Source organism: Podarcis raffonei, chromosome 12, assembly GCF_027172205.1.
Source record: "Podarcis raffonei isolate rPodRaf1 chromosome 12, rPodRaf1.pri, whole genome shotgun sequence".
NCBI classification, from domain to species: domain Eukaryota; kingdom Metazoa; phylum Chordata; class Lepidosauria; order Squamata; family Lacertidae; genus Podarcis; species Podarcis raffonei.
This window is the reverse complement of record NC_070613.1, coordinates 38,354,098-38,367,752: the sequence shown is the minus strand read 5'-3', so window position 1 is coordinate 38,367,752 and position 13,655 is coordinate 38,354,098. Positions and strand designations below refer to the sequence as shown.

Sequence of the window (13,655 nt, the reverse complement as noted above, 5' to 3'; positions counted from 1 at the left end):
TTTACCCACAGCGCCACCCGCGTCCATGCAACTACATAGAACACAGAAAACAAGTCTATAAATACATACAAAGATTTAACTTTCTTGGTAGGTTTTGATAAGTATTCAGCAACTTGTGGTATCACATATTTTTACATGAGAGTCTTGAAATGTGGAATTAGATCCAGAAATCCCACCACATGAGTGGAAGGCGCTTGTATATGGGGATCATCACTCCCCCCTCCCCCCTCCTATACCCACAGTGTGTTACATCCTATGAAATCTGGCTCCAGAGGATTGGTGGGGGGATACTGTAGAGCAGCTGCTTGGAATGTAAGTAATTAAAAGTGAGGAGATCAGTGACACACCCTCACTCTCCGCTCATGCAAACTAGGGTCTTCAGATCCAGCCCAAAGTCAAGCCACAGGCAGCTTCTAGAAGGCTCTTCTCCATCTCACGCTCCTGCCTGTGGAGTAGTCAGTGAAATTAGTTATCTTTGTTAAAATTAAATGGGGAAATTAATAGCCAGGCTTAATTTTTTCATCCCGCAGCAAAGGAAATTCTAAAGGGCACATGATGGAATGCTTTCTTCTAGCTTGTTGGCAACCCATGTAAGTTGCAACTGAACGTTCTCAGAAACAAATGGTCATTTATTTTATATGTATAAACTGCAGTTTTGAAACTATGAGTCACTTGGCCTGATACAGACCAATTAGGCCTGTTTTTCTTAAGGGCAAACATTTTATTTCTGGCTCCTTATCAGCGTATTGCTTAATATCCCAAATACAACATAGGAGAAGTATTATTCTGTTGTTTACACATTAAAAGTGAATTTACATAACAACAGGGCTCCGGGGGGAGTTTCCTAATGTCAGATTCTGCAGTTAAAATGCCTTCAAAAGTGGGGTTGCAAGATGAGCACAAAGAGTTTACTTTGTGAACAACCATAATAGGGCAATCAGTTTACACTTGGAATTTGGGAGATGTGCTGCTAATGTGTAGAATACATTCTTAGGGAACATGCTGTTTCCTAAAGGCACCTTTCTACCTGTGGTTGTGAAAACTGAAGTTAATGTAGTTTCACCTAATATAGAACTGTAAGCATTGCAAGACAGTGTAAGAGTCAGCACCTCATAGAAGAAAGTTAAGTTTTGGTTTTGCAACCTAAACAGAATTATATTATCACAGAATAACAACACCTTCAACCTTTTACCAAATCGTTCCTCAAACAGTGTGTATGCTTTCTCCTTTCTGTTTCATTTTTTTCTTTCTGGGGAGGAAGGGAATGGGGAGGGATAGTATAGCTATGACACTATGACTGAACAATGTGATTTTTAATAAATAATAATATAATTTTTTAATATAAAAATCACAAATTAATTATTAGCTGAATCCTACTGGACATTTTGCCACTTAATGTTAAGCAATACCATCATGAAGTGAAATGGCTAGTATTGAGTATAGAAACTTGAGCAAGTAGCTGGGGGGGGGGGAATTAAGATAAAGAGGAACTTTGCACGGGGTTATCTTCCATGTGTGTCCTGCATATATAAATGTGTGTCCTGCATATATAAACTCTTGTGCATGACAACAGTCATGCACCTATTTTGTCACATGTTTGGGTTCCTGGAACCCGTTGCTAACAGATGACACCGACATGTGCATTATCAGTGTAGGAAATGTTAGTGGGAAACAGCCCATATATGTTGGTGAGCATCAGCCAGAGGCAAAGGTGGAGGGCACATTTCTTTGTTGTACCTGTGGCAGTGATTTTTTTCACAGCAATAACAATAGCGTAAAGGTTAGGCTTTGTGCATGACGCTTAATAGTTCAAAGACAACAAACAACACAGGGAGACATTGCTTCCCACTAGTATAGCTGTCATAATAGAATAAGAAATCTTTTCCCATAGTCATCTTGTAAATCATGTGCAGGAACATTAAAATGACATTTTGCCCAGCAGAACATCATCAAATATTTATATACCCAAGTGAAAATAGCCTTTTGAGCACAGTGGGAGAGCATCTTACCTTAATAAAAAATGCAGTGATAATGGAACCTTTTCCCATGAAAGAGGGTGGATTAACCTTTTCCATGAGCTTAGTGAAGGTAAAAGGTGAAAAATTATAACGAAGCTTGGGCAGAATAGAAGCAGTTTTTAGTTTTAATGGAATGGAAGGCTATGCCGAGCTGGTTATTAGTACAAATGAGCCATCACTTTATCATTTAGTTTTTGAAATTAATTGTGTTGGTGTAATGTGCTGGAATCCACTGGATTAATTATGTGCTAAGTGAAAACAAGTTAACTGCTCAAAAAAGGGGGCTTTCTGGAGAGGAGAGGGGTTAAATAGATGTGATAGTTAATGTGAGACTGATACTGCAAAAAGCCCTTGTAAGAGCTTCAATATTTTTTTGGATGACTGCTACTAAAGCAGGTATGCTTCTACTCAAAACCAGGCTATTGCATGGGGTTTCTTATAATAAATTGAGTTACTTTGGCATTCCCAATATGCATGAGCAGGTATTCTGCAGTAAAATCCATTAAATTGTTTATTAATGTCAGGTTAACTATGGACACTTGCAGTTTTTCAAACACTTCTGCAGTGATTTGGAGAGCCATCCTTTTTTCCCACCATTCATGTCCTAGTATGTGGAGAGTTTTTTCTCGTGTCTTTATATGGCATTGTATATGTATGGCATACTAGAGATTTTTTTAAGTGTGGGGGCAAAACACCCCAAATTCAGGGTCACCATCACCATTTAATGTTATGAGGGTTTGTGCAATCATCAAAAATGTTTAAGGAAGGCAAGAGTAATCGGGAAATCTTGACTCGAAAGGTTCACTGTATGAGAAAACATTTGTTGCTACAGAGCTGTCCTCCTAAAAACCTTATCCAAACTAGCAGTGCCCAATATACCAATTACCTGACAAATGATTCGGGATAGTGGAGAAATTCTGACCGCAACTCTTTGTTCCCTAAACAGAAAAGGGATGCATCAAATATTCTGACCATTCCTAAAACAAAGGCTGCATTGAAAGCTGCAACTCAGTTGCATCTATGATTGTTGACTTCCAAAGAAAATGCCCAGTGCAGATGTTACCGCAGACTTGCAGTTTCCAGGGAAAAGAGAAAGCACAATTCATATGTAGAGGAACAGAATCCAGTGCTGGGGAAGTTGTAAGGCATGCTTGATATCCCTACAATCCCATCTCTTGCCATGGCCATGCCTCTTGGCTAGGTCAGTGCCTCAGATACTAGTGAAGGAGAAGGGAAGAAATCCCTCAAGCTCCAGAAGTGTCCACCACCAAGCTTGCATGTGCACATATCTTTTTATGTGTAAATAGCCAATAAAAATAAGTGCAATTCTGTTTTATAATGGTTGCTAGCAGCACCGCACCGCATACAAAGGATTCATTTGTACACCTACTATTAGTCTCATTCATTTTAATATAGTTGGACCATGCAGGGGTCTTTCTCTCCCTGTGTTTTGCAAATAACATGCTGGGAAGAAATTAGGATTGTGATAATGAACACACACACACACACTTTAAAATTGTTCATAGGATACCCTAACTGTGTAGCTTATAGAAACGATTTGTTTCTGCACAGATTCCTTCCAGGGGATGACAGATGGCGTGTTCATCTTTGAAGATATTTCCGTGGAAGACAACAAGAGTATACAAGGCTATGATGCTATTGTTGTAGAACAATGGACTGTTCTGGAAGTAAGTGTGTTGTTTTGCTTTTGTTTGTTTCCTAATATCTTGAATCACAACCTAATGAGAAACTAATAGGTGTTTTTTTGCTGCGTCTATTAGCAATAACTTATTTAGCAATTTTCAGTATCCAAGATTTCTTACAATCTTTTAAAATTTATTCTCTCAGCAATCCCAGTGGACTACCCAAAGGAGCATTAGGGAAAACAGTGAAAGGTCTAGTTGTTATATTAATTTGTTCCCAGTTAGTTTTTTCATGTCTTATTAAAAAGAGGTTTCACATTGCAGTGATAAAACTAACTAGTGTTGGGATATTTGAGCAGCTTCAAATGTTTCATTTTCCTACATATATGCTGAACAATGTATGAAAGGTGCTTTCATCCTGTCCCCACCCTTGCTGCAGCTTTCTCAAAGCAGTAGCTAAGAAGGGAAAGGTTTTTTTGTTTCGTTTCCTTCCCCCCTACCATAAGGTTACCAATTTTTTTTCAATGAATCCAGGGACACTTTTCAACTTCAATGGATTTTGTATGGGCACTGATTTGTAAATCTGGGGACTGTCCCCGGAAAATGGGGACATCTGATAACCTTACCCTACCATCAGTACATACAGAGAAAAAAACACTGGTTCCACCCTGCAAAGGTAGGAAAAATGTAATACATAAAGCAGGGCTCTGAATCATTTTTAAATGAGGGTCTTTGTGGTGCCAGTCAAGTCTCCTTTGTTTATTGCAAGGCTTTTGGAATCATCGAAATAGAATGCATGTAGTTACAAAGAATGTCACAAATGTGCTTTGCAGGTCATTTGGCTCTTGCTATGTGTTTAATCAACTCAGTGTTTAAGTGCATGGTTAACATCAAGCATGCAGCTCCTAAAAAAGGAAAAAAAACCTTTTATATTACATCTGCTTATCCCTGCTTAACTCCAGAGCTAGCAATCCTAGCAAATTTACACACATTTATACCAAATTATTTCAGTCTGTTTTTAAATCATTATTATTAATAGCAGTATATTAAAAACATTTATACCTTTTCTGTGTGTTTCAAGATAACTCACGAAAACTTAAAAGCAATTTTGAAATAGAAATATTCACATGACACCTTTAAAGCACATTTGAAACACATTCTTTCTCTCAAAGAATTCTGGGCACTGTGGTTTATCCCTCACATAGTTACAATTCCCAGGAACCCTTAATAAACTACAGTGCCCAGAATTGAGGCAAAGAACGTGCTTTGAAGTTTAGCGTGTACACAACCTAAGAAACAGCCAAAGCTGGACAGCAGAGTAATTAAAAGCTAAGTTTTAGCAGTTCATACAAAGAGGCATCAGAAAGTAGACACATGGGTCTCTTTGGAGAGGTCATTCTACAGTCTAGTACAGCCTTTCTCAACCTTGGGTCCCTATATGTTATTGGATTACAACTCCCATCATCCGTAGCTACCAGAGGTCAGGGGTGATGGGAGCTGTAGTCTTAACTACACATAGGGAGTTGAGAAAGGCTGTTCTAGTAACTGCAGCTAAAAAGGTTATAATGTTGCCATTTGCCATTTTTCAGATGATAAGGGTATAATCAACAGGGGCTCAGTTGTGGAATGAAGCTCCCAAGTAGGTTCATGAAAAGAAGTATTCTAGTCCCAGACTATATAAGGTTTTAAAGGTAAGATCAGCATTTTTAATTCTGCCCAGGAGCAAATTGGTAGCCAGTGCAGCTGAGAGTGTTATACAAGGCATTCTGGGTTTATGAGCAAATATAGTTTTTGTTTTTTTAAAAAATGAATTTTATTAGTATTTTCCACACAACAACAACAACAACACGAAAGATATCAAAAGGTAACAATACACAACACACAAAAATCAATATTCGAAAATTAAAAAAGACAAAAACAAAACAAAACAAACAAACAAATCCATATCTTACAAGTTAATATTATAAACACTAAAACAACAACAAGACATTGACTTCCACCAATCCCACAGCACCTCCTTTATCTCTCATTCTGTCTTCCTGTTTTCCTGTTTTCTTTATCCTCTCTATCCTAACATCTAGATATAAATCCTTCTTTCATGTCCATATAGTTTTAAGTATTCATACAGAAGCTCAGACTGGAAGCTGTTTTCTATATAGTCATGTTATTGAGTGTTTCACCTGTTTGCTTTCTGCATGTCAGGCTGCTGTTAAAGATGCAGCAGCAGTAGAAAAAAAAGTGGCTAGGAAATCCTAAGACTGAAATCCAATATATATTTTCTTGGGATCAAATCCTACCGCATTCAACAGAACTCACTTCCAAGTAAGCATGCATTAGATTGGGTTACATAGTCCCATGCATCTTACTCAGAAGTGAGTCCCACTGTGTTCAAGTAGAGTTTCCATTATGTGAGTGTGTACATGGTTGCAGCCTTTTAGTGTCCCATTTCCCATTAGTTCTGCCTATTGCAACTTCCTGTATCTGCCTACATTTAGATACTCTGCCTCCCCGCTCCCCACCTAATGGGTACCAGCTGCCATGTGGTAATGCTGAATCCTGAAGCATTTCTGAGCTACATACTAGAAAAAGATCAGAATCACTAGACCATGCTTCTTCCTAGCCCTGTGTTTGAATTACATTGTAAGTAGCCTGATTGCCTTACCTTTTGAGACAGCCCCCTTAGCTTCTTTTCAGAAGGATACCAGTCTCACCCTCGAAGGATCAAGAACACAAGTGGATAGTCTCACTTCTTTAAGAAACCTGTCTTTAAGTTGCACAAGTTTAACATAAAAAGTAGGAGTCGTGGCTGTGTTCATAATGTCTTCTCTAACTGTGGAGTCAGAACTGACACAAGTACCTTTATCTACAAAGTGTACCATAAATTGGTCACAGCAAACTGCTGTGAGTGTCACTATCCTCAGGAGGACTAAAATATAGAGGTCCACCACTTAGAACAGTCCACCTGAACAAAACTGGACACAATAGTGCTGGTGAAGTAGAATGTTTAGGGTGCCATCACAAATTGGTTTCTGAAATTAGTTCTGGGCCATGTTTAGTAACTTTTGATATAAGTTTTCTTTCAGTGCTCTAGATATTTCCTTCAACTCCTCAGTAAACAAAGCTGAATGGGTTCTCTCCAGAAGAAGGTGGGGATCTAGGAATGATTGCATTAACCATGCAGGGTGTCTCCTGGTTCCTGAACCTGACTAGTGTGTTGTCAGAACTACCAGTCCTATTAGCAGAAATATCCTGCAGGAGGCATCAGAAAACCAATTGGGTCCATCAGCTTCCAAGGGTAGATCATTCTACTCAGTGCCCCACCCATACAAAATTATAGGACATAAGAATAAATCATTATTTTACCTTTTCAGTTTGACATACATAGGGTCTTATGTCATCTTCCTTCCAGGCACTGACTAGACCCAGACCTGCTTAGCATTAGCAAGCTGGGTGCATTGTGTTCCTTCAGACTAAACCCTAAGTCTGCATAGGCCGCACAGTGGAGCTTTTGCTAAATGTGAAATTATTTTCCGTAAGTTTCCTTTCCCTTCCTCTTGGGCATGAAACACCTAAGTGCCCCTTAGGATTCTCCCAAATAATTTTGTGTGTGTGTGTGTGTGTCCTGCCGTAAGAGTGCACTTAGCAGTGGAAGTTCAGCTGTGTTTTCATTCACAACTTCATTTAACTGTGTTCGTGTGCATTATATCAAGTTTGAGCAGAAATCGGCATCTCCTTATGGACAAAAAGCACGGCATGCTTAATTTCTAACAACAGAGGAGCCTCCCAAGTGTAAGCAAGGGGAACATGTTCAACACTCTGATGCGCTCGGTATGTGTGTAAAATGTCACTGAGTAGAGAATGTAAAGCTTCCAGCTGTCACAGTATGTAGTCCTTGCCAAGTAATAGACAGGATGCAGTAGTGCTGAGTTATTTAACTCTTAAAATTTAGAACAAACTGTGGCATTCTTGCCTTTTTGAGCAGGGGCCTCTTAATGATTACATGCCTTAAGCTGCCCTTTTACTTCTACCCTATAAATGTTGGGCTGCATTAATTCCACTAGACTTCATGTGATCTAGCATTGAAATCTTTTTGATTTTAATTCTCTTTGCATAGGAAAGTCCCTTGTTAACCAGAGCCTACACAACCTTTCTTTGCTTCCCCACATCTTGCCTGTCGTCATGTTTTTGCACCAAATAAAAGAAAATAATTCTTTTGCAAGCTGATTCTTTTGCAAGTTCTGCAAAATAATTCCCTGGATGCACGATGTTGGTGAAACTTCATTTCTTGAGTGAAGGTTTTCTCTGAAAATACTTCCTGTGACTTAAGAGAATTTAGGTGGTGGTGACAGTTGTCTCTCTCTAGCTCTTCTGGAGACATTGGAGTGCCTTTTTTGTGGTTGCTGCTGCTGTGCATTTTCAGCATTTTGACACGAAGTAGGAGTACACAGTTTCAATCTGTTGAGATGGCAGATTGCCTAGTGGAAATGATTCCACTGTGTAGCCATGTTTTTGCTGCAGAGCATTGATAAAGCAGAGCTCTTTACTGATGAGGGGTTTGGGGTTTGCGAGGTGGGTGAGCAGGAGCGACATAAATACGATGATCTGCTGTTCTTTCTGGAAGTGTCTATGAAGAGCCAGCTCTGATTTGGCCTTCATTCTCGATCTGTTAAATGTGTGGTGAGTTTCGGCTTGAGCAACACAGTTTGATGCCTGCTGCTGAACAAACTACGCATGCCCAAAGCAACAGGGGGCCAAAAGTGATGAGCTTGAAATTCAGCCCTTTGAAAGGTCCTGGATGCTGTTTGAAGGTGACCTAGAAAGAAGGTGGGAGAAGATTTTGGTAGGTGCCCTTTGGGCTTCTCTTTCTGTATGGATGAGAAAGGGGTTGTTGAGCAATGTGTATTTGGGCTTTTTTCCTTTAAAAGGCTTTTTTGATGTGTGCGTGTTTCTGTTTAGCTTAGAAATATTCAGAATGCCAAGGATCAGGTTTTGCAGAAACTGTTCTTAGATGTAACAGCGTAGCTTGGCAGCAGTTTCGGTCCTTAATGTTTAAAAGTGCTGCACTTTGAACATAGGGATCATTTCTTACACCATTTTTGTATGGTGTTTGTACTAAGTATGGGGTATGAAAGTAAACAGACATCTGAATAAAAAGAACTTCCCTTTTCAAGCTGTTTTCGCCATTGTTTATCTCTGAGCTTATCATACATTTTAGAGGCTCTTTCCTTCAACTATACAATCTTGCAGGAAGTGCAGAGATAGTGGAACTTGGGTTTTCAAACTAAAATGCTAAGTAAAACAGAATGTTGTGAACACTGTCCCAACTGAACACAAAAGTGCATTATAATTTGTATGTCTGAATTACATAAACGTACAGAATTTTATTATTACCAAACATGGTTACACTGACACAAATTCAGGCACACTCCAGTTTAATATTCCTGTAACTACTTGATAAGAAGTTTGTGTGTGTGTGTGAATCCATGTAGGAAGAGTGTTGGGATGAAATAGCAAATGTGTGTGTTAGGAAACTGGGACTTGCCCTCTACTTAATTCATAAAGCAAATAACACCAAGCCAGCTTTGTCCTTCAGCAGAATACACTTAAGATACAGTGTACAAAGCAAAGATAATGGCAAGATTTTTCTGAATTGGCTGGATTTTGGGCCCTTGGAAGTAGCCTAGCTGAAATGCATGGTTTTGCGTATAGCTTTTTACCTCCAAATTCTTTAATAACTGCAATCTAAATGACTGAGAGATGCTATTTTTCTACAGTCTAATGTTCTGCACACCCTAATCTCCAAGTAGGGAGAGGTTTCAAGAATCTGAGCATACACCTTAGGTTTGGTTCTGTTGGAATGAAAGTCCCGGGGAGGGGGCGGAACTGGTGAGCTTTTCTCTAGTGTAAGGTTTGTTTACACTCTCTGTAACATAAGCAAGCAGGACCCAAAATGCATGAGGAATCAGATGCCACATTTTGAAGTAGGTGAAGTAGTCCACGTCCCCACCAGAACCATCACCAGTAAGATAATTGAATCCAGAGGCTAAAATTAACTGACTTAAGCCCTGGCTCCCTATGGTCCTTCTCCCACTCAGGGTCCTCATTTTGTCTTAATAGTACGCTGCTGAATGCCAGGTCAGTGAATGAGGTGTTGTAGCAACGTAGACCCATTTGCTTGGGGGCAGTGTGGTGTGGTGCAAAGGATAGGTCACAGTAGCATATCTGTGATTCTGCCTCCCTTTCCAAGTACTCCGTCTGGCACACTGCCAATATTAAAAGTACGGTATTATCTGTTTGATGCTGGAGACAGAGTGCTTGTTCCATTGGTATACCCACCCATCTCACTGGTTTTCTGCTCCACTCACCCCAAGCTGGATTTGTAGCACAATCCTGTAGATGTCTACTCAGAAGGCTGTTCCAGTAAGCTCAACAGAACTTACTCCCTTGTTAGTGTGCTTGCAGCCTTACAGATTCTTGTTGTGGAAAAGTTGAGATCGATAAAAGAAGCTCCATACATTGAAGAACTGACCTTTTCATTTCAGGAAATGCCTTGAGCGTCCAGTGCATCCGTGTGTGCTGAGCATTCCCTAAGATCATAAAGAACGGGGGAAAACTGAGTCAGAACCCCTTTTCTTTTCAGCTTTTGGGGGAGAGATGTTTAGCGAAGTCCGTAGGCTCCACTGCCTGTATTCGTTTGTGGTTTGTGCCTTTCTTTGTGGTTTCATAGATGGAAGTTACCAGGCACTTATCAGGGCTGCTTATATCATATGCTGTCGTAGCCTTCTCTGACATGGTGGTGTTCCCTAGAATGTTTTGGACTACAATTTAATCAGTTGCAGCCAGTTTAGCTAATGGTAAAGGATGATGGAAGTCGTAGTCCAGAATGTCTGGGGAGCATCATGCTGCAGATTTGCTATCTTTCTTCAACAAACAAGTGGTTGAGGTGGATTGATGGCCAGTTACAGCGCTTCAAACTCTAAAATGATAACTTCAACCCACCGATTGGGCATGGGGAATTAATTGCTGCAAATGAGCTCCCCCCTGTGTTATATGGCTTCTGGATCTTGTTATCTTGTTTGTTTCTCAATTTTGTTTTATTTTTATATCTGCAGCAGGAGGAAAAAGATAAAATTGCTAATGCAGGTTGTTTTCCTTTCTAGTGACTTGGCCTAGATATTTCCCCCCTCTTATTTCTCAAATTGCAGAGCTTTCTAGTTTTTCCTAATGAGCTAGACTATTGCTGAGTGAGAGAAGAAGAAAAAAACCTACAAAATCATAAGTAAAATTGAATTCTTTTTATCTGCTGCAAGACAGGAAAACAGCCATCTCAACATGCTCTGGTTTTTGACACTCAAGGTGTGATCAGAGATTACTTATCAACTGCAGGAGAATGGGGAATGAGAGAATGAGTTCATTAAATTTTTGCTCGCTTGCTCTCTCACAGAAGGAAACGTCTCTCAGTTTGATTTGTAGATCAGCCCACACTATCTCCCCCCCCTCAACTCCCTGCGACTATGCTTTTTTAAAAAGAAAAAATCTTTTGTCTCGAGGTTTTGACCATTTCTTGTTACATTGAGCTTAAAAAATAAATAAATCATACGCTGTTGCTATAGATTCACCTTACGTGTTGATTGGGTTACAACTTAACATTTCTGCCGTCTCCAATGATAAGTATGAAATGTCATTTTAAATGCTTGGGTTGTTAGTGCCCTTTAATCACTTCCTCTAATAGCAAACGCAGGTGGTGAGCACAGACAGAAATGGAGGCAAAATGGAGCCACCCAAAAACAAGAAGACATGCTCTGAGGTTTTCAGAAGAACAAATATACTTAAAAAGAAAACAATGGAAACTGGGCATACTAAGAAGCCATATAATGTTTACTGTCAATTGGAATAATAATAATAATAATAATAATAATAATAATAATAATAATAATAATATACTGCCCTTCATTCATAAATCTCAGGGTGGTTCACAACATAAAATAAAAATAAAAAGAGAGAATTTGGGGGTAAGAGGAGGAAGGGAGTGGAATCTTTCACTTAAGCTTCTACAACTTACGACATCTTGAAGGAAGGCATGGCAAGCTGGCAGGAATCATAAGTGCAAATCCTCCTTCCAGGACGTAAGGATACACCCTAGCATTTTATTTTAGGTCCTACATGCATGGTAGAGTTTGGAATTTTATGTAAGGGGGGGGGAACGCTGCCACCTAAACTGTCGCGTTGTCACCTTTCAGATTTCAGTACAATGCGCAGTGAATCATCGTAGCTGCAAGTCACACATATTTTGCTGAGTTACCAGAGGCAGTGTATTCTACATGCTGTTTCTGCCCTCTTCATTTGTCATTCTAGTTACTCCGAGGATCATTGCTGGCAACATTTGATCAAGCTTCCCTTTTTATTTCCCCTGAAATAAATGTGAAAGACATACATGCAACTTTTACAGGTCGTTTCCTTGACGTAAGGCACTTAGGCATGTGGCAGGGTTGTGCAGAAGACTCAAGAAAACCGCATGTAGTTAGTTTTGTGAGATGCTCCCATGTGCTGCTTCTTCATGACATGTACACTGCAACTTACAGCTTTCTCTACTTTCCTTACCTGGAGCTACCGTATTGACCCAAATATAAGCAGCACCCAACTATAAGCCACACCTTTAAAATTCAAGGGGGGGGGAGAAAAAAAAATGCAATACCCAAATACAAGCCGCTCCCTTAAAATTCTGCAGGCACTCACACCCGTTCCCTTTTACCGTATATCCATTTTAGCAGTGATTTCGTAAAAGCCAATTCTTGTAAGATTGTGAATTTAAGCCGCAGTTTAACTTTCCACGGTTGGAATTTGGAGAGAAAGTGAGGCTTATATTCAGGCCAATATGGTACTTTCTGTAAGGATAAAAGCTTAATGGCACTGCCTTTGTGTAGGAAGCAATGCAGTCTTTCCCCTCTCACATTTACATTGTCACTGGACAGAACTGGTTGACCTGTTCAGACTTGGGAAGGGAGCATGGCTCTGCAGCAGAGAGCATGCTTTGCATTCAGATGACCGCAGGTTCAGTCCCTGAGAGCTTCATTTAAAATGATCAGACAGCAGGTGATGTGAAAGATCCTCTGCTTGAGATCCTGGGGTACCACTGCCAGTCAGTGTAGATAACAATGAATTTGATGGACAGATAGGTATATGGGCAACTTTTCATGTTCCTAAGTAATGTACTTTCCCTTGTTCAGCTACTGGGTGGTATGTTAGTCTATTTGATGCAGCCCTGGCACCACCCCACAGCACCTCTAGGTAGCTGATGGGGTCTAGCATTTCAGCAGGTTGCACTGCAGACAGCTGCCTTTTGGGCTCTTGAAGACACCTGTGTTTTTTCTCCTCTGTGCCCCATAAGTTGAGCTGCCTTCTGAGGCATTGTGAGTGATATAATATGGCTACCATCAGCTGCTGGCCCAGCTAGGCATCCTCAGTGGCCTTGCTGTGGAGTAAGCCCCCAAAGGCCCCTTACTATTAGGGGAGGCAGACTCGCCAGATGGCACGTAGCTCTGGGAGTAAGGGGTCCTCAGCAATTTGGCACCGAAGCTAAGGAGAGGCTGATGATTCCCAAGGGTTGTGGAAGGTCCTTAATCTGAACCAAATGAAAATATACTTCCTTGCGTGTAACAGGATCCAATTTACAGGGCAGGCTGAGCAACTTGACAATTGAAGTGGCAGTAACACTTTGTAGTAAAATGTGGAGAGAAGCAGCACTTGGCTGTCTAGAAATCTGCTCACTGCTCTTTTAAACTGACCTTTGCCTTCATTTTTCGAGCTGATAGATGTTCAAAGAACTTGAAGCTCAGCTCAGCGCTTGGCTTTTTTTTCTTCCTGAATTTGTACGAAGGTCTAAGACGGCATCTGCTTGGAGAGAGTGCTGGTTTGACAAGTGAGACCAGTTTGGATTTTACAGCCTTGTGTCACTGAAAAAAAAAAGTCTCTGGCAGGAAAAAACGTGCAGCAC

At 40.3% G+C, this 13,655-nt stretch overlaps 1 protein-coding gene across 5 annotated transcripts in view; it reads left to right on the top strand.

Moving 5' to 3' along the window:
- Positions 1 to 13,655, top strand: part of RFTN1 (raftlin, lipid raft linker 1) — a 103,522-nt gene that overhangs the window by 82,026 nt on the left and 7,841 nt on the right. For all 5 annotated transcript variants that reach the window (XM_053409681.1, XM_053409677.1, XM_053409676.1 and 2 more), the window contains one exon: positions 3,591 to 3,706. In XM_053409681.1, the coding sequence (XP_053265656.1) occupies positions 3,591 to 3,706 (116 nt within the window). The remainder of the gene's footprint in view (positions 1 to 3,590; positions 3,707 to 13,655) is intronic.